Genomic DNA, 27,566 nt, shown 5'->3' with positions numbered 1-27,566 from the left:
CATTCTTGCAAGTTGCATGCTTTACTTTCCGCTGCCAATATACTCTTTGCATGCTTGCTTGAATTGTGTGATGATTGCTTGACTTGTCCTACAATAGCTAAAATCTGCCAAGAACTAAAATTGGGAAAAGGTTAAGTTTTTATTTGGTCAAGTAGTTTAATCACCCCCCCTCTAGACATACTTTCGATCCTACAAGTGGTATCAGAGCTTTGGTCTCCATTTGCTTGATCTCCATAGCTTTTGGTGGTCATAGCCTTGGTTTCACAACCTAGGAGAGTATGGCGTCTAGCGAGGGAAATTATCACCGTAGAGGTCCTTACTTTGATGGTACTAATTTTGCTAGTTGGAAGCATAAAATGAAAATGCATATTCTTGGACATAACCCCGCCGTTTGGGCTATTGTGTGTGTTGGTTTGCAAGGTGACTTCTTTGATGGGAAAGAACCAAACCGTGAAGCTACCGCGGATGAGTTGAAGATGTTGCAATACAATGCTCAAGCTTGTGATATTCTCTTCAACGGATTGTGCCCCGAAGAATTCAACAAAATCAGCCGTCTTGAGAATGCAAAGGAAATTTGGGACACTTTGATTGATATGCACGAAGGTACCGACTCCGTCAAGGAATCCAAGTTGGATGTGCTTCAAAGTCAACTTGACAAGTTCAAAATGAAGGATGGTGAAGGTGTCGCTGAAATGTACTCTAGGCTTGCTCTCATCACAAATGAGATTGCCGGCTTAGGAAGTGAAGAGATGACCGATAGATTCATCATCAAGAAGATTCTAAGAGCCTTGGATGGAAAATATGATACCGTGTGCACATTGATCCAAATGATGCCCAATTACAAAGATCTCAAGCCAACGGAGGTGATTGGAAGAATTGTTGCTCATGAGATGTCACTTAAGGATAAAGAGGAACTTCACAACAAATCAAGTGGTGCCTACAAAGCCTCATGTGAAGCCCCTACATCATCAAGTGAGAAACAAAACTTCAATGAAGAATTGAGCTTAATGGTGAAGAACTTCAACAAGTTCTACAAGAGTAGAAGCAAAGATAGAAGCTTCAAGTCAAGGTCCTACAATGACAAAAGATCTTCTAGTCGAGAGCGAAACTGCTACAGTTGTGGAAGACCCGGACACTATTCCAATGAGTGTACGGCTCCCTACAAGAGAAGAGAAGATTCTCCAAAAAGAAGAAGCAAAGAATCACCACCAAGAGAGAGAAGGAGTAGAGATGATCGTTATGAACGAAGATACTCACGGAGAAGCAAGGATTCGGAAAGGAAGGAAAAATCATCAAGGAGCTACACAAAACGAAGACATCAAGCTCATGTTGGTGAATGGGTATCCGGCTCCGACTCCGACAGCCACTCCGAGAGAAGTTATCACTCCGACTCCGAAGATACTCAAGATGAAGGTGTTGCCGGTCTAGCACTTGTGTCAACCAACTCCTACGACATATTTGACTCACCAAATGAAGGAATTGGAAGATGCTTCATGGCCAAAGGTCCTAAGGTAACACACCCCGAGTATGTTGATTTCAATAGTGATGAAGATGACTTGTTAGGTGATGATTTGCTTGTTGACAACTCTAGTGATGAATACTATGATGAAACGTCAATTAATCATGCTAATCAAGATAAAACGAATGACAATGATAAGGAGAAGATTGAGGCTCTAACTAAAGAACTAAACACTCTTAAGTTAGCTCATGAAACTATCTTCGAAGATCATCGAGAACTTTTAAGAGCTCATGAGAAATTACGCTTTGAAAAGCTCAATCTTGAGCAAGAGCATGAGTTCTTAAAAGCAATCAATGATGATCTCCGCAAGAAAAGTTCTTCTTACATTGCCAAGCGTTTACTCTTATCCACTTACATGCCTCAAGTCAAGTCTAGTAACAAGAACAAGAAAGATTCTTCCTCTAGCAGTAACAATGATCATGCTAAATCCAATATTGTTGCTTCTAGTAGTTCTCTTGATTCCACTAATGATTCTCTTAGCCAAGTTACACTTGAGCAAGAAAATAGCTTATTGAAGGGAATTATAGAGAAAGGAGTGTACAAAAGCCTTGCCGGGAGTAAGCAATTCGAGGAAATTGTGCGCAAGCAAGGAATGCACCGGAAGAATCAAGGTGTTGGTTTTGAACGAAAGTTCAATGCCAATGGAGTTGAGTGGGAAGAAGATCAATACCCCAAGACAAAGTTTGTTCCTCAACAAGAGAAGTATGATACTTCTTTCAAGGGGACACAAGCTCAAGATGATCTTCCACCACAAGACTACAAGCAAAAAGGCAAGGACAAGCTTCAAGAGGAAATTGATGCATTTGAAGAAGCTCCTAAGACCTTAGTCAAGTGGATTCCCAAGACTACTTCAAGTTCCACTTCATCAAGTACGACTACAACTCCAAGGATTCCCATCAAGATGGTGTGGATCCAAAAGAAGAAGAACTAGAGAGTTCTTGAGGGTGACTCCGCCAACATACTTCACTCTTATCATTTTGGCAAGAACAAGTGCAATCAACTTCCACATCTTGCACTAGTTCAAGGAGTCACAAACCCTCTTGTTGGTAAGACAAGGGACAAGGTAACCTAAAAGTTTTCATGGACATCATCTTGTGTGTGCATCACTCTATGTCTATGGATATCCTTGTTTGTTCCTTGTGGGACTAACCCATGTAGGTATTGAAAGTGCAATTCACTCAAATGGATAGCTCCAAGTGATCTACATCAACATTGAGCATCCACATCTTCAACATCTACATGAAGTCATCATCGACAAAACCCGAGGTTAGTTCATCCCTCTAAGGGGGGATATCACATCTAGGGGGAGCTTTACTCTAAGACTTGAGCTAAAGCAACTCTAAAGATGTGAACACAACAATGCTTTATGTAAAAGTGGTAACCCCACTTGAGCTTAAACGATGAGTATGACCTATGATCAAGTGTTCTCACTTGACTCCTAAGTCAATATACTCATATATAGATGACCTTGTCATCGCAAATTGCTTGATAGATGCTAGAATTGGTTGTGCATGCCTTGTCACATATTTCATTTGCCATCTTATTGTGTGAGCATGCTGGTTGCATATTTTACTCATTCGAGGACATCCACTTGTTGTTTTGATTGTTTGGTTTTATTTCCTTTTGCCAAGTGGATGGACAAGAATGCCTAAGAACCTCCTCTAGCTATCTATGCTTTTCTCGTCTCAAACTCTATTCATGCTACATCACAAAATTTGATCAAGTCAGATTCGAACCACTCTGTGTGAGGAGCGCTCGGAGTCCCCGATTCGTCATAGACTTAAACTTCCAAAACCTCTTTATGATTCTCGGTCTGACCGATACCCTACTTTCGGTCCTACCGAGATCATTAAGTTGATCTAGGTTTTCGATCTCGGTGCAACCGATTTGAACCATTCGGTCACACCGAGTTGCAACAACTGTATACAGTTTTGCATCTCGGTGCCACCGAGTTGTTCCACTCGGTCACACCGACAGGGTCGGGCTATATATAGTCACGGGCAAAAATTTGGAAATTTCTCCGAACCCCTTCGCCCGCGCGATAGCCTGCTCTGCCAACTTGGTCTCCGGATCGTCTCCTCGCCGCCAGCCGCCTCCAGTCGCTGGTCTCCGTCGCCGTCAACGGAAATTCAACCCCGCCGTTGCCGCCGTAGCGAGTCTCCGCCGAACTAGGGTATGGACTCGATCTTTGTGCTATTCCCCAATCCGATTCTTAGCACATTGTGATCATCATGATTCTTGCCACGTTTGTTAAACTTCTATCCAGTCAATGAACTCGTAGATTAGGTTTAATTCGAAAATTTTAGGGTTAGGTTTCCGCCGAAACCATCTCGGACCCACCGAGTTGAAAAACTCGGTCCCACCGATTTGGCTTATGCCATTGCACAAGTGAGACTCGGTCTGACCGAGAATTACTTATCGGTGTGACCGATTTTGGAACTCTGTGAAACCCTAGCAGTCTCGGTGCCACCGAACTGTGACTCGGTCTGACCGAGTTCACTAGTTTAGGTGCCAAAACTGCTTCGGTATCACCGAGTTTAGAAATCGGTAGATCCGAGATGCTTTCAGTGGGAAACTAAAACTAAGTTTTTGAATTATTCTTTTGCAAAAATCTCTGCATTTTGTGATGCTTATCCACTCTATCTCATCTATAACCTATTCACAGGGTCAGCAGTCAGAGTTTGCATCATGTCAGACCAAAGTGATAGCCAGAACTTGTCAGAGCAGCAAGTGCAGATGAGTGAGGGCACTAGTCCCTCAAGTTCCTCAGATGATGGCAGCAGGAGCACCCCTAGCAATCTGCCTAAAGCTGCCACAAGACAGAGAAAGAAGAGAACCTCAGACTCAGAAGATGAGGATTATGTGGCAGAAGAGGAAGCAACTTCCAAGAGAGTTGAGCCAGCACAGGGCATAAAACCAGGGATGAAGATCAAAAGGCCAGCAGGCAGGCAGCCTATGTCAAAGGCCAGAGCTTCAACTGAGAAGCCCACTCCCATTGAGCCAGTTGCTGCTGAAGGCAAGAAGAGGAAAGAAAGGGTGAAGAAAACTGTAGCCAGAGTGCTTGGCAAGGCTTCCATCATGGAAGATGAGGAGGAAGAAGAAGAGGTAGCTGCACCAGCACCTAAGGCACCCAAGCTGATGGGTGATGCCATAAGAACAGGGGCAGCTGCTTCCAAGGCCAAGCCAGCTCCAAAGCCAAAGCCAAAGAGGAACACAAGAAGCATCCCAGCTACTGAGAAGAACAAGGCCCCAGTGCCTGAAGCTGCAGAAGAAGAAGAAGAGAATGTTCTTAGAAAGCTCAAGCCCAAGATCCCAGACCACAACGATGCTCATCCTGTGGCTGAGGATATGAAACTCAGGAGAGATTCAGGGCTCCGGAAGTGGAGAGAAGCAGACCCGTATGCTTCAAGGAGAAGGACTGCAGTTGACTACAGGTTTCACACCAAGGAGCAGCAAGACTTTTATGAGACAGTGCTGCTAGACAAGAAGCCAATTGTCTGTGATATGAGATGGGTTGATTGGCAATACATCAAGGACAACGAAGAGTACTACCTTGGAGTGCTCCGGACTCCACCACCACCTGAAGATCAAGCCTGAGTGTCGACTTAGCACTATGCATTTTCTAGGAACTTTTTGGTAACTTGTTGCCAAAGGGGGAGAAAATGTATAGATCATAGGCTTCGAGAGAGAGTGTTGCTTTTATTCTCTCTTGTTTTATTTGGTGGTTTTTCGAACTTTGTTTGCTTTTGTGTGAGATACTATGTCATTGCTCGTGAGACATTGATGATCATGTGTTTGATCATAAGCTACACTTAATGTTTGCTTAATATTATCATCTTATCTATCTTATGTGATCATTCACTATTCTTGGTGATGAGTGCATGTATTTCATTCTTATCATTTTAAGCGCTCCACCAAGATGTATGTGACATGGAAGAGTAACCCATGACTCTAACTCTTTGTGCATTTGCAGTCCAAAGCAAATTTTAAATATGCACAAATTTAGGGGGAGCTCTTACTTGTCACATACTTCTCAAAGCGACGATATATTTCATGCTTATTATCATTTGTCGAAGCTTTGATCTATATGTTGTCATCAATTACCAAAAAGGGGGAGATTGAAAGTGCAACTATCCCTAGGTGGTTTTGGTAATTCATAACAACATATAGCTCATTGAGCTAATGCTATTCCAAGATGACTATTTCAGGAAAGCTCAATGATTGGCATGGCATGGATGTGAAAGTGGAACCCTCAAAATGCTAAGGACAAAGGATTGGCTCAAGCTCAAAAGCTCAAGACTCTTCATTTTATATTTTAGTGATCCAAGATCACATTGAGTCTTTAGGAAAAGCCAATACTATCAAGGAGGGATGAGGTGTTGCTTAATGAGCCTCTTGCTTCATGTGCTTAGTGATATGCTCCAAAACCCTCAACTACTTTCCCATATCCACATATGACCTAAACCCTAAGCCAAACTCGGTCCTACCGATTCTTTCTATCCGGCGCCACCGAGTTTCACTTGTCATAAGCCACTGCCAAACCCTAGCAATTCGGTTCTACCGATAGGGATCTCGGTCTCACCGAGATGGGATTGCAAACTCTCTGTTTCCCTTTCGTAACTTTTCGGTCTCACCGAAAGAGCGAATCGGTCCCACCGAGATTGCAGTGTAAACTCTCTGTTTCCTTTTTGTAACTTTTCGGTCTCACCGAAAGAGCAAATCGGTCCCACCGAGTTTACCTGACCAACTCTCTGGTTAGCTTATTACCAAACTCGGTCTCACCGAGTTTGTGTAATCGGTCTCACCGAGATTACGTTATGCCCAAACCCTAACCATATCGGTCCTACCGAGTTGCATGTCAGTCCCACCGAAAATCTCTAACGGTCACTAGGTTTACCTTTTCGGTCCGACCGAGTTTGTTGATTCGGTCCCACCGAGATTGGAAAACTGTGTGTAACGGTTGGATTTTGTGTGGAGGCTATATATACCCCTCCACCTCCTCTTCATTCGTGGAGAGAGCCATCAGAACACATACACAATTCCAACTCATATGTTCTGAGAGAGAACCACCTACTCATGTGTTGAGACCAAGATATTCCATTCCTACCATATGAATCTTGATCTCTAGCCTTCCCCAAGTTGCTTTCCACTCAAATCTTCTTTCCACAAAATCCAAATCCTATGAGAGAGAGTTGAGTGTTGGGGAGACTATCATTTGAAGCACAAGAGCAAGGAGTTCATCATCAACACACCATTTGTTACTTCTTGGAGAGTGGTGTCTCCTAGATTGGCTAGGTGTCACTTGGGAGCCTCCGACAAGATTGTGGAGTTGAACCAAGGAGTTTGTAAGGGCAAGGAGATCGCCTACTTCGTGAAGATCTACCGCTAGTGAGGCAAGTCCTTCGTGGGCGATGGCCATGGTGGGATAGACAAGGTTGCTACTTCGTGGACCCTTCGTGGGTGGAGCCCTCCGTGGACTCGCGCGACCGTTACCCTTCGTGGGTTGAAGTCTCCATCAACGTGGATGTAGGATAGCACCACCTATCCAAACCACGGGAAAAACATCTGTGTCTCCAATTGCGTTTGAATTCTCCAAACCCTTCCCTTTACATTCTTGCAAGTTGCATGCTTTACTTTCCGCTGCCAATATACTCTTTGCATGCTTGCTTGAATTGTGTGATGATTGCTTGACTTGTCCTACAATAGCTAAAATCTGCCAAGAACTAAAATTGGGAAAAGGTTAAGTTTTTATTTGGTCAAGTAGTCTAATCACCCCCCCTCTAGACATACTTTCGATCCTACAAGTGGTATCAGAGTTTTGGTCTCCATTTGCGATCTCCATAGCTTTTGGTGGTCATAGCCTTGGTTTCACAACCTAGGAGAGTATGGCGTCTAGCGAGGGAAATTATCACCGTAGAGGTCCTTACTTTGATGGTACTTTGGTCAAGTAGTCTAATCACCCCCCTCTAGACATACTTTCGATCCTACAAGAAGAAGAGGGGAGAGGAAGAAAGGAGAAAGGAAATAAGAAGAGGAAGAAAGGAGAAGAAGAGGGGAGAGGAAGAAGAGGAGAAATAAATAAGAAGAAGAAAAAAGAATAAAAAGAAGAGGAGAAGAAGAAAGGAATAGAGGAGAAGAAGAGAAAATATTATATTTTCTCTTCTTCTCCTCTATTCCTTTCTTTTTCTCTTCTTTTTTTCTTCTTTTTTTCTTCGATCTTCTCCTCTAGCTATTCCTTTCTTCTTCTCCTCTTTTTATTTCTTCTTCGTTTTCTTATGTTTTATCGGGTCTGTCATCATCGATATACCCCTCCCGATAACTTCAACACGTGGGGGGGGGGGGTCGATATACCCCCTCCCCGATAACATTATTTTCCCGTGTATGTATCTCATCATTGTCGATATTACCCCTTCTCGGTAACTTCAACACGAGGGGGTCGATATATATACCCCCTCTCGATAACTTCAACACGTGGGGGGGTCGATATACCCCCTCCCCGATAATATTATTTTCCCATGTACGGATGTCGTCGTTGTCGATATATAAACCCCTCCCGATAACATCAACACATGGGGGGAGTCGATATACCCGCTCCCCGATAACATTATTTTCCCGTGTATGTATCTCATCATTGTCGATATTACCCCCTCCTGATAACTTCAACACATGGGGGGGGGGGGGTCGATATATATACCCCCTCCCCGATAATATTATTTTCCCATGTACGTATATCGTCGTTGTCGATATAAATGTACCCCTCCCGATAACTTCAACGCGTGGGGGGGGGGGTCGATATACCCCCTCCCCGATAATATTATTTTCCCATGTACGTATATTGTCGTTGTCGATATAAATGTACCCCCTCCCCGATAACATTATTTTCCCGTGTATGTATCTCATCGTTGTCGATATTACCCCTCCCGGATAACTTCGACAGTGAAAACTCTCGAGGAGTACACCCAAACTAATATATCCACGTGCTGTCATGATTGTGTAATAATTGCCATGTTGTAATATATATTTGAAGAAACAATGGAGCACGGACGAGACGAGGAAGCAGAAGAGAGGTTGCGGGACATAATCTTAGACGGAGGTGATGTCATGTCGTGTTTTCTTAACGACAATGATGGTCTGGAAGAACAGCAGGGTGAAGAAGCAGGTCCGGAAGAACAGCAAGGTGAAGAAGCAGGTCCGGAAGAACAGGGTGACGGCTCCGGTGACCGAACAGAGTCCGGCCAGGTAAATATATTAGTTAAGCCTGTGCTGAGACTAGCTAATTGATGCATTCATTATTTTGGTACGTACACATTAACTCTCGTCTTTCTTATTTTTTCTAGCCCTCCGGATCGAGCACAACTTCGGTAAAGAGATGAGGCCCGAAGAAAAAGTTGCGCGAGGATGAAAGGTTTGAGATCACAACAATCGCGCGCGACGGCCTACCGATTGAACCCATCCAGACAAATGATGCATTTACTGCTCAGTGCGGGGTTCTTGTTAGGGACAAGATCCCGATCAGCATCCACCAATGGTTTAAGCCGGCTAAAGAAGACCCTGAGGTGTCTTATGTCAATGATATGCAGAAAGATGATCTTTGGAAGGAGCTGAAGGCAAATTTCACCCTACCGCCAGAGGAGGATCCGGAGAAGCCGGTTATAGAGCAATTAATTAAGTCTGTTGCTCTTAAGAAGATGGCAGAGCTATTCAGGAGGTGGAAGAATGATCTGAAAAGGTTTGTCGACAAAGAAGAGACACCAGAATTCAAGGGCAAATATGAGAAGATCAGAGATCAGTGGCCCGCATTTGTGGCCCACAAGACATCGGATAAGAGTAAGAAGATGTCGGAGACAAACAAGAAAAATGCTGCGAAGAAGATGCTTCACCATCGCACGGGGTCAGGTGGCTACCTCAAAGGCCGGCCTAAGTGGGCAAAGGCTGAGACTGATCTGCTTGATAAAGGGATCGAACCAGAGACAATGAACTGGCCAGACCGTTGCCGGACTTGGTTCTTCGGGGCTGGCGGATCCTTGGACCCTGTAACAGGGAAGTGCATTTGGATGGACGAGCAACTTGACATACCCTTGAAGAAGCTTCGGTACTATATCGATGCAGTGCAGAAAGGGACGTTCCTTCCACACAGAGAGAACGACGAGCTCACAAAGGCCCTCGGAAATCCTGAGCACCCTGGACGGACACGAGGCACGTCAGGCTCCATTCCGTGGAAGGCTGGGTTTTCGGACGCAGGCGGTTACAAAAGCCACGAGAGGAGGAAGAAAGTGCAGCAGACCGAACTGCAGGCGCTGCACGCAAGGGTAGAAGCGATAGAGGAACGAGAAGCAAATCGCAGCAAACGACTTGCCGAAGCTTCCCCTGAAGCTACCCTGCCATCTCAGCGGAGAAGCAGCATGGCTTCCACCGAGCTGCTTCAGCCGGAGCATGTCTTGACGGCTCCTGCCAGCTATCCCGTGGATGCTATCACGGAGTCTCAAAATTGCCACCTTATGAAGCAATGGATTAATATGAAGGTCAAGGCGGCTGTTGGCTCTGTTTTTCCTAATGAACCCGGTGCAACTTTTCACTGCCGGCCGATTCCAGAAGGATATGCTAACGTGATGGTGGATGAAATAACGGAGGGATTTGAGGACCTCCCGCTTGACCACCCTACCGGAGAAGGGGAGACTCGGCTGGGTTCTTCTCTGAAGACTCCATGCCTATGGCGGAAGGAGCTCATCAACCTTTCGAACTGGACGCCTCCGCCTCCTCCTCCTCCTCCTCCGGCTAGTCAGGGCACTCCGCCTCCTCCACCGCCTCCTCCTCCGACGAGTGACGATCAGGGCCCTCGGCCGGCTCCTTCTCCGGCGCGTGGCGGCACTCCGCCTCCTTCTCCGCCTACGCCGGCGCGCCCGAGCAGCCAGCCTCCTCCTTCTCCGCCTCGTCAGCAAGGGCGGAAGAGACCCGCCGCCGCTCCGGCAGCTGCTCCGGCGCGTCGTAGTCCTTCTCCTCCGCCTCGTAAGCAAGTAAAGAAGACAACCGCTCCGTCTGCTCGGCCGGCGTCTAGCAGTACAGCCAGAGGCGGGACGAAATACAGATTCGGTCCTTCTCTGAAGACTCCAGAGAAGTTACCATATGAGATGAGACCGGAGGAGAACGCGAAGATCGCGCAAACCGAAGTGAAGGAATGGTTTGAAGGGTTGAAAGCACAGAGACATCCACTTCCGGAGGAGAAGATAGATCCGGTGAAAGCGAAGCGCACTCTGGCTGCCCTGGCAAAACCACCCAAGTCTCCGCCGAAAGGCAACTATGAGCGCATTATTGGAAAGACATGGGCCGAAGCGGAGCGGTCGGGAAGTACAGTCAGTGATCAAAGGATGAAAGAACGACGAGCAGCTGGAAAACAAATTGCCCAGCTCGGCGAACAAGGGAATCAATCGTGCCCCCCGCTCAAGGTGCCTAGCGACATCGTCGATCCGAGGATGGTGCCCGGTTATAGCAATCTTGGAGATTACCTGCCCGACGATGTACATTATGATTTCATGGACGTGCAGATACACAGATACGAGTACGGAAAGCCTCTCGTCAAAAATGAAAGATCTCTATCAACGATGATGCGAAGATTGCATGATTGGTACTTGAAAATCTGCAGAGAGTCTGGGGGGAGGAGTACTTTATATGTGAGAGTTAAACCGGAGCATGACCTCGTTGGAATTGATCTGTTGCCTATTCCATTTGAGGAGTTCTATCAATTTTTCAATCAATTGGCCCTCGATAAAGCAATGGTCACCTGCTACTGTCTGTAAGTACTACTATTTCTGTCATTAAGTCTCTCTATATAGCTCAGCTCTTTCATTGCATGTATTTATAATTATCCTCACTATATTATGCAGATTGAAGATCGCTGAATTGAAGAAAAGACAAATCGGTGATATTGGGTTCATTAACACATATCTCATAGATGCAACTGAGGTTAAATTTCATGCCGCAGATACCGAGGCCAACTTGCTACGATCATTCAAAATAAATGAAAACAAAGATATAATACTCTTTCCTTACAATTTCAAGTGAGTGTTACTGTCTTGTGCATATTCGGTTTCTCTTATATATTAGTCCATGTTATAGTAATGTAATTGATGAGTTATGCATGCGTGTGCAGGTACCACTATATTCTCCTAGAGATTAGGCTTGAGCAGGGAGTAGTAACTATCTTGGACTCTAAACGAAAAGATCCCCAGGAGTATGCGGACATGACTGAAATTCTCGAGAAGTAAGTTAAATCGATCATTATCCATCATATCAGTAACTTTGTTCATTTCCTGATATCAAGTAATTGTTTTCTTTTGTCTGGCAGGGTTTGAAGAAAATTCACCAAAAAATCTCCGGGACTGCCGAAGATGCTGCAATTTAGATACCCGAAATTAAGTACTATATATAGTAGCATGTTCCGCGCGTCTCCTAGCTATTGATTCAAGCACTAGTTTCATCAATACCATTTGGCATTCTTGCTTATCTGTTTGATTGACCTTTATTTCTTGTAAAGTGATTGTGGCAGGAACAAGGGAATGATTTCTGTGGATACTACGTTTGTGAGTCCATCCGCCACACGACCCGTGAGCGGGGCGGGTACTCTGACGAACAATATGAAGTGCGTAAGAAATAATATTCACAATTTTAGTTTATTACCGTCATTTGTGTTGAGTTTCATTTATTCATATATATATGTATTAACCCCCTTCTTCAAATTAGATGTTCCGGATGCGGGATGAACTCCTACCATCAGATCGCATGCGAGCAATTCAAGAGGAATTGGCGGCATTCTTTCTTGACCACGTGATCGCTGAAGACGGAGAATACTATGTGGACCATGCGTCCGTAGTTAGGAGATTATATTTGTAAGAGATAATTATTGTATATATGTAGCCGGTAGTGTCGGATAGATATACGAGAACTTGTTGTTCGACCAATCTCTCGGAGAAGGAGAGGTGGTCGATATCACTTCTCTGTGCATGCATATATGTTCATGACGATCTTCTGTTTCCTTCGTTTGCTTACTAGCTAGCTAGCGTGTCTAGTCCTCTCTATATGTATGTAGTACGTAGCGTCGACCAAGCACGGACATACGAGAGGACACTTCTCTCTATTAATTAGCTATCTAACACAATATATACCTAAATTAACCCCCCAAAACCCCCACCCCCCTTCAAAAAAACAAAAAACCCAGTCACAGAAATGCTGACGCGTGGATGCTTATTGGTCCCGGTTGGTGCCACCAACCGGGACCAAAGGCCCTCCTGCCTGGGCTCAGCGCGCAGGCCACGTGGAGGCCCATCTGTCCCGGTTCTGGTTAGAACCGGGACTAAAGGGTCAGGGCATTAGTAACGACCCTTTAGTCCCGGTTCTGGAACCGGGACAAAAGACCCTTATGAACCGGGACAATAGGCCCGTTTTCTACTAGTGTAAATACATATCCGACCTCTGCATAATTAGGATGCACACAGCCAACACTACACACACTCAAAGATCATCACACCGGCAAAAAGCAAAGTCAAATAAGACCGAGGCAATGCGAAGGCCAAGAAAAAGAATTAGAAAAATGAAGCGATCAAAACAATGAACGATGATATACAACAACGACCATCGAACCGGTCATCTTTCGACAACTAAGGACTATGAAAAAGGGTTCTTCAAAAGCAACGCCTTCGGTAAGGAAACGATGCATAAGCACCTCCGTCGCCAGATCGACCACCGAAAGCTAGATCGTGAGCTTTCACCCTGAAGATCAAGTCCGAGCAACTCCTAGAAATGCCTTCAAGAGGGTAAAGACCCAAAAAAAACGCCGCCATTGTCAGATATAACAAACTAAGGTCAGACCTAGAGTCATCACCCTGGAGCTCGAGACCGGGTACTCGAGGAGCACCACCCAATCGAAGGCATCCAATGTTATCTCCTCCACTCGAGGGCTCAGCCGATACCGCGTCGGCGACGTGCTCCGCGTGGCGGGTTACCACAACGCCGCTCCACGGTTCACGTTCGTGCGCCGCAAGAACGTGCTGGTCTCCATCGAATCTAACAAGACCGACGAGGTCGAGCTGCAGCACGCCGTGGAGCGGGCCTCGGACCTGCTTCGGCCTCATGGCGCGTCCGTGGCGGAGTACACCAGCCACGCATGCACCAAGCGCATCCCGGGGCACTACATCATCTACTGGGAGCTGCTGACCACCGGCAACGAGGCGGTGAGCAAGGAGACCCTCGACAGGTGCTGCCTGGAGATGGAGGAGGCCCTGAACGCGGTCTACAAGCAGAGCCGGGTGGCGGATGGGTCGGTCGGGCCGCTCGAGATCCTGTCCTCCGGCCCGGCACCTTCAAGGAGCTCATGTACGACGCCATCTCTTGCGGCGCGTCCATCAACCAGTACAAGGTGCCCCGTTGCGCCGCGCTCCCGCCCATCATTGAGCTGCTCGACTCGTGTGTCGTGTCTGCCCACTTCAGCCCTAGCTTGTCACACTGGACCCCAGCGCGGAGCCACGGCTAGAAGGAGGCAGCTGGTCGGGTCATGCTCACCGATGTTTGGGGTGATTGACTTTGTTGGGTATGGGAGGTGCTTCCCGTGGCCTTGAACCTAAGGCACCATTGTATCTCGCTTGAGTGATGTGCCTTGATTATTGTTGACTGGATGTGTGATTTTCGCTTCCTTTTTTAACAAAATCGTGCTTTGCTTGATATTCCAATTTCAATTTTACTACTAATTCACATCTAGATGTGAAATAATTATCTCACATCTAATTATCAGACCGTCAGATATAACTTGTTAGATCTGTACGTTGTTAAGGTAGATGTGGACGAAGATGGAGTGGCTAGAGGTAACCAACTTCGGGTTAGAGCAAAAATCTCTGTTTATGAGCCTTTGATCCATGGTTTCTATCTGAAAAATTCTCAGGGTGATAAAGTTGGCACCTGGCTTAGTTTTCATTATGAGAAAAAACTGCACTTCTGCTTTGAGTGTGGAAGACTGGTGCATGTTGATGGACAGTGTGATCCTCCCATGGACTCAACGATGCAAGGGGGGAGGGCTGGCTGAGAGCCTCACCAGGAAGGAGTGCTGGTATAGAGATCTGAAGCTAAAGGAGGAAAAGGGAACAATAGTTACAACTTTGCAAGCTCGCAGTCAGCAAATAGTAATAGAGAGCAGCAAAGTCATGATAGGGTCAGAGACCTCCCGACAAAGCGCAACCTGCATGGTGAGTTCAGTCGTCCGGCAAACTCCCGCACTGGCATGGAGCGTAGGCCGGATAGAGGGGAGGTAAATAGTCCAAGTAAGACCGTTATAGAGGAGAGTGGATGGCAGAGAGAGACCTAAGGCATGAGCTTGAACGTAAGAAGGAAAGAGATCTCCGTGAACAGCTGAAAGAACAACAGAGGCAGAGGGAGTACGCTCGGGAGCAATATGATGAGAGCAGGTGCAGGGAACATGCCTTTGCATCCAGAGAGAAGGAGAAGGTATACAAGTCAAGCTCTTAGTATCCCATAGAAAGGATGAAAGGGTATTACGTCAGGAAGCATAGACAGGATCATGAAGCTTGTAGGGGGAGGGGTGAAAGCCCTCAAACCTCCCTCGCTACCAGGAAGAGGAGACCTAAGCAGATTTGGGTAGCTAAGGATGATAATGACGATCAGGTGATGCATGATACGTTCATTCGCGACACGAGGCAGAAGACTCTATTGTATTTGACCATATTTCTGAGAATTATGATAGAGCGGCGGACCCTGCCGGGGAGCAGGTGTAGGGGAGCGTAGTAATTTCAAAAAAATTCCTACGCACACGCAAGATCATGGTGATGCATAGCAACGAGAGGGGAGAGTGTTGTCAACGTACCCTCGTAGACCGTAAGCGGAAGCGTTATGGGAACACGGTTGATGTAGTCGTACGTCTTCACGATCCGAACGATCCAAATACCGAACGCACGGCACCTCCAATTTTAGCACACGTTCAGCTCGATGACGTCTCACGAACTCCGATCCAGCAGAGCTTCACGGAAGAGTTCCGTCAGCACGGCGGCGTGATGACGGTGATGATGTTGCTACTGTGCAGGGCTTCGCCTAAGCACCGTTACGATATGATCGAGGTGGATTATGGTGGAGGGGGGCACCGCACACGGCTTGGAACAATCAACTTGTGTGTCCATGAAGTGCCCCCCTCCCCACGTATATAAAGAAAGGGAGGGGAGGCCGACCGGCCTCTCTAGGCGCGCCAAAGGGGGGAGGAATCCTCCTCCTAGTAGGAGTAGGATTCCTCCTTTCCTGTCCTACTAAGATGGGGAAGGAAGGAGAGGGGGAGGAGAACAACAATCTACTAGGATTCCTCCTTTCCAGCCCAACAATCTACTAGGATGTTGCCTAGGTTGTATTCAGGAGGTCTAAATATTTTGCAATATGCGGACGATACTATTTTCTGTTTTGAAGATGACCTTGAGGGGGCTAGGAACCTCAAAATAATTCTATGTGTTTTTGAGCATTTGACCGGTCTGAAGATTAATTTTTTAAAAAGTGAAATTTTCTATTTCGGTAAAGCTTTGGAGAAACAAGCTGACTACGCCGGCATTTTTACTTGTGCTATTGGGGGCTTCTCTTTTAAGTATTTAGGTCTTCCCCTGCATTATAAAAAGCTTTGTAATGCTGACTGGAAGCCAGCGGAAGAAAAAGTAGAGAAAGGAGCTGCAGCGTGGCAAGGGGCTCTTTTATCTATGAGTGGTAGGCTTATCCATGTTGAAACTTGCTTGAGTAACGTCATTAGTCATTTACTTAATTTTTTCCGTCTATCAAAGGGAGTAGGCAAAAGAATCGACTTCTTTCGAGCTCGGGTGCTGATTGTTTATCACTATAATTCAAAATGAGACAAAATTCCACTACCAAACGGAAAATAACATTCGTTTCATTTCACAAATCCACACGGCGACTTTTGTTTTCTTACAGAAGACCTGGGGTGGCGCGTGAAAAACAAAAACGAAAAAGACCCGAGATGGGTCATGTGGCTGATGTGTGGCCTGCTCCCTCGGAGATCCCTCGCTCCACGACCGAAAATGCTACACCTACGTACGGCTGTTACGTGATCTACGTAAACTTCCATTCCATCTAACTAAGCACCCCTCCTGATTCTCAGGGTGGACCCCAGCCTCCACTAATGTCTAATCAAAAACAGCCAAATCACCCCATACGGAAGGTACGTGAAAACCTTTTCGTAGATGTAGCATTACACACCGGCACCTGGCGCGCGCATTCCGCGATCGACGAGCACCGCGCGAACTTACACGTACGTGGCTTTTGTGGTTCCAGGACGACTTGGAACCTCGAAGACCGAAGACGTGGACCGTACGTCCTCTCCAAGCCCTCGACTGGGCTGTCCGTGTGTACGTGCTCCGTGGATATTTACCGGAGCTCTCTTGTCTCGTGCGACTCAACAGTGTTCCGTTCCATGCTGGTCGACCCAACATTGAACTCTCGACAGTGAGCTACTTCGCTGGTGCGCCCTGAATCAGTCGCCGGAGACCTGTGCTTGCGAGTCCCGGCGATGGAAACACTTGTGGCCTTGGGTTAACACACTTGCCGTGGAGTGCTTTTCTTGTAGTATATTATTTAATTTCACCGAAGAGAAAATTGGATATTTGCCGATTTGTTTTAGAGTGAATTCCACTTTTTACCCCATATTTATACATTTGTGACACTAATTACCCCTTCGAGTGAAAATTCGTCTAGAATACCCCTTTTGAAATCTTTGGACCCTTGTTTTTTGATGCGTGTCCATCAGGTAAGGTGTGAGGTGACGCCCTGTATTCAAAAACATGTGGACGACCACAAGGAGTGGAACAGATAGACAAGAGAAGCTTGGACAAGATCGTCAATGATGCCCTCCGATCCTTACATTTTTTTTTACAAATCAATGACGCAACATGCCGATGCTATCGACCATAAACAAACAAAATGTAAAACTGGGGTAAAACCGTGTTAAAAGTCTCCAAAATCTGACATTTCGATAAAAGTTCCGCTAAATAGGGTAATATGTGTCACAAATGTACAACTACAAGGAAAAAAATGGAATTCAATCTTTGTTTTACCATTTTCACCATTTATAGGAGTTCAGAGCCAAACCCATCGAAAACCACTCGAACACCAGACTCACCACCTTAGCGGCCGACGGCCCGCGCGCGTGTGCTAGTGTTGTTTGCTGCCGCTGCTGATAGCAGAGAATGGCGAGCGCCGCCGAGCACCGCGTGCCGATGCCGGCTGATCCTCCCGCCGGCGACCGCAAGGCCGCGCATCCTGAGAAGCGGCTGGACCGCTTCGTGCACTCGGTCGCGCCGATGGAGAGGCTGGGAAACGCGCTGGGCATGTTTGCGCTCGCGTGGGCGACCATCGTCCTGCTCGGCGGCTACCCCACGCAGCTCCGCCGGCAACATTTCTTGATCACGACCATCGTAATTTTCATGGAAGGCGTGGGGTACGTAATCAAACTACCACATGTCGCACAAATTCCTCAATTACTTTGTTATTACTCCCTCCATTCTTTAAATATAAGTCTTCTTACAGATTTCAATATAAACTACATATGAAACAAAATAATGAATCTACGCTCTATACTTTGTCTATATACATCGATATGTAGTACATATTAAAATGTCTAAAAAAGACTTATATTTAGATATGGGGTAAGTACTTACACCCTTTATTTCTAAAAATAAAGTGTTTTTGCAGTTCATATCTTATATTTAGAAACAGAGTTAGTACTTAAAAGTTAAAACCATGAGAGGAACAAATTACTTACTTAATTTGTCCTAGCAACCAACAAAAGTGACACAAAATAAGGCATAAATATAAGGCCGCCTTCACATACTATTTTCCTGTGGGTTTCACGTTACCCAGCGCGTTTCCCAGCCTCTCCATCGGCGCGAATTGATCACTTGTGGGGATCCATAGAGAGTCCATTTTATGAAATATCTGCTGAGAAAGCAAAAGAATAAAAAGGGAGACAGATGGTTTATCTATCATCAAATAGAGATGAATATTATATGATAGCAACAGGAAATTCTTTGCCCTTGAATCAAGGTATTCATGAAGAACAAGTTGTTCCAGCTAGATACCTGTCAGGAATTTTTGACTATTGCATGGGAGCAAATTCATGGTAAAAGTATTTTTCCTTCCCAATATGTTTCTATTGCGGGCTCTCTCATTTCTTTTATTAGGCGCAATGATGCGAGTCGAGCTTGAATGAGTTCTAATATGTAGCGCCAAGCAGTTCCACTTTCTCAGTCAAGAAATGCATTGTTGAAATTGGATTGGAAGGCCAAATAACTCTAGATTTCGAGGGTTTCCGTTATAGCCAAACACGAGGAACATCATTCCTACTGATAGTCATAAGATATTTTTATCAAGTAGTGGGAAGACTATAAGTATTCCTTTAGTTAACCACTGCCGCTCTATCAAAAATACTTGTATGTAACAAAAACATCGGGTTCCATGGGGTAAACCCATAAAAAAGGACAAATTTTAGTGGAAGGAGTTGCTACAATTGGGGGGGGGGGGGGTTACTTTAGAAAAAAATGTATTGGTACCTTAGTTATATGTCATGGGAAGGTTACAATTTTAAAAACGCAATACTAATTAGCGATGTTTGGTATATGAGGATGTTTATACCTTTTTCACATCCGGAAATATGAAATTCAGAAGGATACGACAAGCCAGGGCTCTGCTGAAAAAATCACTAAAGATATACCACATCTAGAAGAACATTTACTCCAAAATATGGACAAAAATGGAGTTGTTAGGTTGGGATCCTGAGTAGAAACTGGTGATACTTTATTAAGCAAATTAACGCCTTAGATAGCAAATGAATCATTGTATATCGTGTAAGCTGGATTATTACATGCCATATTTGGCCTTATGATTTCCCGTTCAAAAGAAACTTCTTTGAAATTACCAATAGGTGGAAGAGGGCGTGTTATCGATGTAAAATGGATCTAAAGGGACACCCTCAACATAATGGTTTGTGTATATATTTTACAGAAACCTAAAATCAAAGTGGAGGATAAAGTAGCCGGAAGACATGGGACTAAAGGGACCATTCTCAAAATTTTGCCTAGGCAAAGTTATGCCCTATTTGCAAGGGAAAAGATAACTTGGGTATGTTCCCTGGGAGGGAATTTCCATGGAGCCCCAAAGCCGTCTGACCACAATCGGACAAACGACAATTGCTGTGCGAAACGTGGCGATTTTTCTGGTTTAAACATGCTACATGACAGTTTTCGCCTCTTTACATGGCCATTCTTACAAAATTGACACGGCAACTTTTGGCATGGCAAGCTAGGCGTTTGCTAGGAAAAATGCTCCCAGGAAACATTCCTCAGATCGGTCCATTAATATCTGATGCGTACAACTACGTGAGTTGATTTTGTTGTCTGCTTGTAAGGGATTTCTTGCTATTGGTGATTTACTTGATTTCTGTTGATTGCTTTGCAAATGACTTTTTTCCCGAAAACGAGTAGGTGGGGTTGGTTTGGAAAAATAATAATGGGGTTATCATGTGGTGTGGTAAAAAATCGGCAGGAAGGAGCATATATCGATGGGCGGGTGGAAGAGGTGGAAGCAAAACCAACAAACTCGCCTTTAATAATAAAGATAGTGTGATAAAAGATGGTACCATGTTTAAAGGGGATTTTTTTAATTTCATTTTATTTTGAGAAGATCATCTCTTAGGTAAGGAAAGAAAACGTCTTTTTTCCTATGTTTCTCTTCCAAGTCCAAGTCACCCTACATGCCTCTCCTAAGAGAAGGCTGACACTACTCTAGTATATGCCTTCCACATGGACGCGGAGTATCTGAGCTCGAGCTCAAATGAGCTCAGATGAACAGTAAAATAAATAAAAAAGTTCAAATATTTTAAATTTTTTGGTAAAATTTGACAAATGTTCTAAGTGCTTGCAAATTTTCATCATGAGATCACATTCGCGGAAGGCGTGACAAAAAAAAAGAAAATCAATGCTCCAAAAATGCTATTGTACTTTCGAAAGCATTTTGGACGCTGATTTGTCAAAGTTTGGCACGCCTTCCACGAATGTTTATGCGAGATCATTTGAGCTCGAGCCCTCGTACTATCAGAAGCAATGATGCTACATATTTCGTTGTGTGATCTGCCTTATAATGTAAAATAAAGATGGTACTCCCTCCATAAAAAAATATAAGAGCGTTTATATCACTAGAATAGTGATCTAAAAGCTTTTATATTTCTTTACAGAGGGAGTATTTTCTGCCAGCACTTTCAATGTAGTTTCAGTATCTTATTCTCACTTTGCCCTTCATAGATACCATCATGAAAACGAGCAAATAATTAACTAACCCTGGTTGATGCTTCCACACCAATTCCTTTGGTGCATGCATGTCATGTTTTCGCCGGGGGGGGGGGGGGGGGGGGGGGGGGGGACAGATAATATACTGCCTTACGGGACAATGTAAGGAGATGGAGATGTAAACAACGGGAGATCGATACTAACATGCCCCCCATACTCTTGTTGAGAAAGAACACACACAAAATATTGTTGATAGGAAAAAGATAACTACTATGTAATCGTGCACACTACTTATGAATTTTATAATTACATGCTCCCTAAATTTTTAAGGAGATGGAGATGTAAACAACGGGAGATCGATACTAAGATGCCCCCCCCCCCCCCCCCCCCCAAATACTCTTGTTGAGAAAGAAAACACAAAAAATATTGTTGACAGGAAAAAAAATAACTACTATGTAATCATGCACAGTAATTACATACTCCCTAAATTTTTGGAACTGAGGGAGTATATACTAAATCAAGCATAATACAAGCACATCAAATTTGAAGCCTGTAAATACATGTATAGATAATTTCATCTAAAAGGAGGAAACGTTGTTTCAAAATTTTGGACTACATTGTATTGTTTGATAACGAGGACAAAATGCCAGTAAAAATATCTAAATGAAAAAAAACCATTCTGAGATATCTTAATTTTAAATTGAGTGACTACAAGACATTAAATATAATTGGGAGATGATGATTCATTTTTTTCACAACCATTACATGAAAATATTGTGAATTGTATAAATGATTTTGGATGGCCCAGGTAAAAAAAAATACAATTCATGTTTTAAGACTAGTATAGATATCCTATCACCTTATACCAGAGTTTCAACGACATGTACTATTGACACATTTCCTAGGGTTTCCCGGACATGTCCTAGGGTTTCCCCCGGTACGCAGAGGGCAGTGGGGAAGGGGTGTACCCAATGCCCTTCAGGAAAGTCCGGCGGCGCCCGCAGGCGTCACCGCGTCGATGACAGGCGAGCCGCCAAGGGTTTCTCCCAACCCAAACAACCACCACCCCAGACGTTTTGGAATGCACCACCAGACCTCCCTCCCACCAGCATGTGCCACCACAGTTACCGAACCAACCTCGTCGTCCCCTGAGGCCACCGACACGAGACATGGAGGAGGGACGAGGAGCCAACGGGCTCGGAGGCATCCGCAACTCAGCCGACGGGAGGGGACAACCACCAGCGTCAGAGAAGTACCACACGCAACCATTTTGTTTTGAAACCACATTCAACTACAAATATCAAACAATCAACAAGGATCCCTCGTCTCACGACTGAAGTACAAGATCTAACATCTTTTGGCAGTGCCTAGGCAGCTCATGCCGTCACACTCTCCACACCATCTGTAAATATATATCTGCCCATGTTTTGTCAAGAAAAAAATCCTGCCAGATAAGAAGGCGTAGAAGACAGTTTTTTTTCCATTGCGTGAGTTTACAAGACAGATGATAATGTCTAACACTGAGCTGGATATTATTCGAAATCATTTGTGTTTGGTTGCAAAGTAGTTTTAAAGTATTTCAGGAATACTGCAGTATTTTAGATTACTATGGTTTTAAATACTTTGAGGTGTTTGGCTCTAGTTAAAATTGTAGCATTATAAACTACAGTATCCACAAAACTGTAGTATTTTTGCAGTATTAAAAAAAGAGGTTAGGACCTCTTTTTTAAAAACTGAGAAACACAACAAAGGCCTTGTCTTAGCGGTGGCCTATTACAACGCTGTATACTGATTGCCAAACATGTCATTGTTTCCACAATACTTAAAAAACTGTTGTTTTCATAAACTACAGTATTCATTGTCATCGGTATAAAAAAACTGTAGTATCGGAATACTGAGGTTTTACAAAAACATTGCTTACAAATAGAGAGGACTGGAGGCCTACAAAATAGGTAATAGGAAGAATTTACCGCTGTCAAGGCCTGACCAACACATCTCAAACGAGATGAAAAATATTGCTTTCTTCAGTCTTTCATGTTGGGCAGTAAAAGAGCTTGCTGAAATGTGCTGCCTTTCTTTTTAATTATAACATATGTGTATGTACTTCAGGAAGTTCTGCCGCAACAAAAACAGGCTGGATTACCAATTGTTCTTCCGCACGAGAGGTGCCTTCAGGTCTCTTGGACCGGATGCGCTGATCTTACTCGTATGTTTTTTCAATGTTCTGGCGTGCATTGACTCCATATGGGGAAATAATAATGTAGTGGACAAACTGGCTTTGTTAATGATGATACTTGTGATTGGCACAATTCTATTTCCAGAGACTGCAATACCACCCATGTGCAACCCCCTACGCCACACACTATCATTATGGAGCCCAGTGGTTGCAATAGTACTGCTTTGCCCCTCTGTACTGTACAGGGTCGATGATGATTCCATTGACAGACTCAGTTTGAAAGCCTCAACTACCAAGCTGACAGTGTACCTGATACTATCTGTGGTCGTGCTTCTACTCACAGTAAGCAGGCTGCAGTTCCCAAGAATAGTCAAACTAGTAGACTGCACTCTTGGTAACAAAATAGTATTTTGGCGTCGAGTTATTATGAACTTGTGCATGTTGGCTGCAATGGTATTGCCCATCGTCACTTCTCATGGCGATGTAAGAGGGGCGATGATCATGTTAGACATATTTGGTCTAATGATAGCGTCATTTGGCAACCTCCAGATTCCTGCAGCAGTAGTGCGCATTGGACTAGCACTGTGGGGCCTTATAGTTATAAGGCAATACTCACACGATGATCATGAAAATGTTGACCAGACAAATCTTGGGAAATCCCAGTTAATCTTTTATTTGATGGTGCTTGGCCAGGGAATACTCTATATTGTTGGTGGCCTCCTTGAGATTTTCTCGTTCATCCTACGGCGATCCCTCACCCGTCATGCTGGATTTAGAGGTCCCCAAGGATTGGAATATGTCAATTTATACTATGCATATGTCTTCGACAAATGCATGAAAGGGGCTGTGCTTGCTCCAGAGAAGACTAGCCTCATCACATTTGCTGTGGATTCTTTAAATTCAGGCTCACCCAAGAAGCAACTCTATGGGCTTAAGATGCTGCTCACCTTTCTCGAAAAGGATCCCTTAAAGACCAAAGCCATATCGGAACTCACCACTTCCATAAAGACAATGACCTGCTTGATCAGCATGTTGGGTTGGACGTGTGAAGGGGATAAAGATATTAGATTATGTGCTGCAAAGGTCACAGCCAAGCTCGCAGATAACCTCTACATTGTCCCTATCCCTGGGGCAATGCAGCTCATAGCCTCACTTCTGGACACTACTCACCGGCAGAAATTAAAGGATCCTCTTCTGGACATTGGCAGCCCTAAGGCAAAACAGGATAGTCCGATTCAACAAGTTAGAAGGAATGGACATACCTCCCCGATGCTTAAATGGTTGAAAGAGTTGTCAATATACTGTTTGATTCCAAGGAAGGAGCCAACTAACATGGATGAACAAAATTCCCATGTACTCCGATGCTGGAAGCGGATTACAAAACGTTGGTCTGTTCCAGAGGAGGAGCCATCGACAGATCAAGATCACCTACCTTTGTTGGGCATGTTAATTCTTGGCAAGCTTGCCAGCTTTGATCTTGAGAACTGTATAGAAATCAGCAGAGCAACTGGCCTCATCTCAAAGATCATAGAGTTCACAAGCAGCAGAACTGAAATGACTAATATTAATGAGACACAGCAGGCACTGCTGAAAGGTTCATCACTGGAGCTGCTGACAAGATTTTCAAGTACTAAAGGGGAATTTGGTGTAATTATGCGTCAGAGGATTTCAGAACATCCCTTCCTTTTGAGCCATCTTGCAGATATCTTGGATGACAGTGGGAGTAGCCAAGAACTTAGGGAGCTCACGTCAGAACTCCTTAGAAACCTGGCCATGGAGGGAAATACAAAGGAGGAGATTGGACAAATCCGAGTGATCATTAGCAGGTTGATGCATGCATTTCTCAGCCAAGATGCACTCTCAAGTACGGATTCAGGTCAGCGGCTACGAATGAAATCAGGACAAGCACTGGCAGTATTGGCAATGGAGAGTGCGAATAACTGTTCCGTTATGTTAGAAGAACCAGGGTACGTATTCATCAAGGAACTCACACTTATGATCCATAGTGACAGGTACAGGTACGTAGCATCAATCTTGTTGCGGAATATGTGTGTGCATGTTCGACCAGAGCTTTTCAACTCTGACCTGAAGGAAATCTCCTACATCGTGAGAGAGGTGAGCCCTACTAATAGAACCTAAATGTGCAATATAAGAGGCAGATATTGTAAATTAATATTTGACATGGTACTGCAACCTTTTCCTTCCCATACATTTAAGCTAATACTATGGAAACACCATAAACTACAACAGTTATAATTGCTATGCACGACAGAGCTAAATAAATGGACGTTTAACATCAACCACTTAAACAGAAAGTTGTGAATACTACTGAAGTTTAATCGTGGCTTACATAGCTTATCTTTTTTTCCCACTATAGGTACTGGAAGGAATAATGGATGCAGAAGGGAAAGAACTGGAGGTCCTTGTTGATCTTAGTTCACAAATATATAATGCCACTCCAGACGATTTTGCGCGAGAACTAGAGCATGGTCAGATTAAGGAGACATTTATAAAGAGGCTTGTCAATGCACTTAACTCAAATATGGTACCCACTGCTCACTGTCCCGGCATCAGGAGGGTGATAGTTGAACATGCCATATACATGATGGAATCCAATACGGTCTATGCTAGCTGTTTCAAGAACTGTGGGATGATGGAAGCACTACTAGTGGTAGAGCGTACACCTTCAAGGGCTGAAAACTACAGGTTCTTCTCAGGTGATGCAGGACTCATGGAGCACAGCATACCTCTATCCACACTTGTGGCTAGAGCAAAAGAACTGATGGACCGCGAGTAGCTACAAGGCATCAGCAGTGAAGTGTCACCTGAGTATGTGTTTAGAAGATATTGTACTCCTACTAATAGTATATACTGGGACTTGTAGGCTCAATTTTTGCTCACGACAGTAGCAAGTTACACCAAGGAGATCCCAGGAAACTAGAATTGATATTAAGCATTTAATTTGTGTATAACAAGTCACAATGTGTATCATGATGATGGCAACTTAAATAATGGATGTAAGACCATGGATATATGAAAAATGATGAATCTGCTTTGCAGTTCAATATGAAATGTCATGTTAGTTGCACATTGTGAGGGTATGAGTCTTCAACACTAACTCAGTCTTTTAGATTCTATAAGACTTACATCGGGTGTTGTTTAGCACTAGTAAATGGCGCGATCATTGAGTACTCACGAGGCACCCACTTCAGTCCAGATCCTAAACACTCATTGAGTTTATCCTGCTAATTTCCCAACTATAGATGGCACTGACCCTAACAAAGAATGATGCAATTTGACCATGGATGGAGAGGAGCCTTAGCACAATCTATTTTAACTAAGAACCCACTAAGTAGTAGCATGGTAATTTTTTTGGTTTACTCGAAGACCACAAATATTGAAATCTCTGCTTCCCTGATCGCAATCGGCCATTAACTGAACACTACAGAGTACCTATCTCATACAACCACGAACCGAAACGATGTATGTGTACAATGTACTTCCAGGACTGTCAGAGCCCGGTGCTCGGGGTCTCCGGCGGCACTCTGCCTCAGGCCGGAGAAAAAAGGGATTAATCAGAGGCGAGAAGGCGAGACTGCACCTGTCAGATGAGAAAGGGTTCAAAGCTGGGACGCGACTTCCACACGGCCCAGCGATTCGGATCCCTGCCGGAGAGGCTGGTGGCGCGCCACATCCGGCTCATCGGCGCCGCCGGCGCCGCCCGCCGCTGCTTCCAAAAAAAACATCTTCGTTTTTTTATGCCGATATCCACCACACGTGTGGCCAGTGGCGGAGTCAGGAAAGTTGAATAAGGAGGGCCAAGTGTTGTTTAGCTTTGTTGAGGAGGGCCGGATTGTCAAATTACATCATTTTTAGCCAAATTAATCACGTACTGACATGCATATTAGCTTGAATTCAATGATGTTAGGGAGGGCCAGGACCCCTGCTGGCACCCCCTGTCTCCGCCACTGTGTATGGCATAATAGGCATTCGCCCACACACCGTGTGTGACATGAGTAAGGGGCAGCCCACAGGGGCTATGTGTGGGCGAACAGTAGAATTACCCACACGTGTGAACGCAGCTACTTCGTGTCAATACGCCCAACAAGTACTACTCATCCTCACCTCGCGCGTGTGGCATGAAGCAAATATGCCCACACGTCCTGACGCAGCTACATTAGGTACCCGCGGGATGACGATTTAGTTGCCATCCGGGATGGCAGATGTAGTTATCCGGGATGTCAAATATGGTTGTAAAAACATGACAACTCTCTCTGTTTTGGTTAAGTATAGTTGCCATGTCTAATTTATGGTAGTTGTTGCGTGTAATCAAATCATAGTTGTCGTGTGTGATTAACTACTTGCCACATGTGGTCAAACAATACTTGCCATGTGTGTTTACCTAGTTGCCACGTGTGGTTAATCACAATTGCCATGTATGTTTATTTAATTGCCACATACGCGCAACTGCAGTTGCCGTCTAGCAAACGAATCATAGTTGCCATGTGTGTTTGTCTAGTTGCCATGTACGTGCAACTGCAGTTGT

General features: G+C 44.7%; 1 protein-coding gene and 1 pseudogene across 1 annotated transcript; both read left to right on the top strand.

Annotated features, from left to right (window-relative positions):
• Nucleotides 1–13,312: 13,312 nt before the first annotated feature.
• Nucleotides 13,313–14,042, top strand: LOC123191559 (indole-3-acetic acid-amido synthetase GH3.8-like; annotated as a pseudogene).
• A 3,632-nt stretch (nucleotides 14,043–17,674) lies between these two features.
• On the top strand, nucleotides 17,675–26,043 carry LOC123187709 (uncharacterized). Its single transcript, XM_044599631.1, has 3 exons — nucleotides 17,675–18,002; nucleotides 22,954–25,135; nucleotides 25,398–26,043. The coding sequence occupies exons 1-3, from the start codon at nucleotides 17,752–17,754 to the stop codon at nucleotides 25,815–25,817; spliced, it is 2,853 nt and encodes a 950-aa protein (XP_044455566.1). The 5' UTR covers nucleotides 17,675–17,751; the 3' UTR covers nucleotides 25,818–26,043.
• The last annotated feature ends 1,523 nt before the right edge of the window (nucleotides 26,044–27,566 follow it).

The sequence above is a fragment of the Triticum aestivum genome, chromosome 2A, assembly GCF_018294505.1.
Source record: "Triticum aestivum cultivar Chinese Spring chromosome 2A, IWGSC CS RefSeq v2.1, whole genome shotgun sequence".
Classification (NCBI taxonomy): Eukaryota; Viridiplantae; Streptophyta; class Magnoliopsida; order Poales; family Poaceae; genus Triticum; species Triticum aestivum.
This window is presented reverse-complemented; position numbering and strand designations above follow the sequence as displayed.

Coding starts and splice junctions, on each gene's coding strand:
- LOC123187709 (XM_044599631.1), top strand. CDS start 17,752: ATGGCGAGCGCCGCCGAGCACCGCGTGCCGATGCCGGCTGATCCTCCC. Junction 18,003..22,953: donor ATTTTCATGGAAGGCGTGGG/GTACGTAATCAA, acceptor TATGTACTTCAG/GAAGTTCTGCCGCAACAAAA. Junction 25,136..25,397: donor TCTCCTACATCGTGAGAGAG/GTGAGCCCTACT, acceptor TTCCCACTATAG/GTACTGGAAGGAATAATGGA.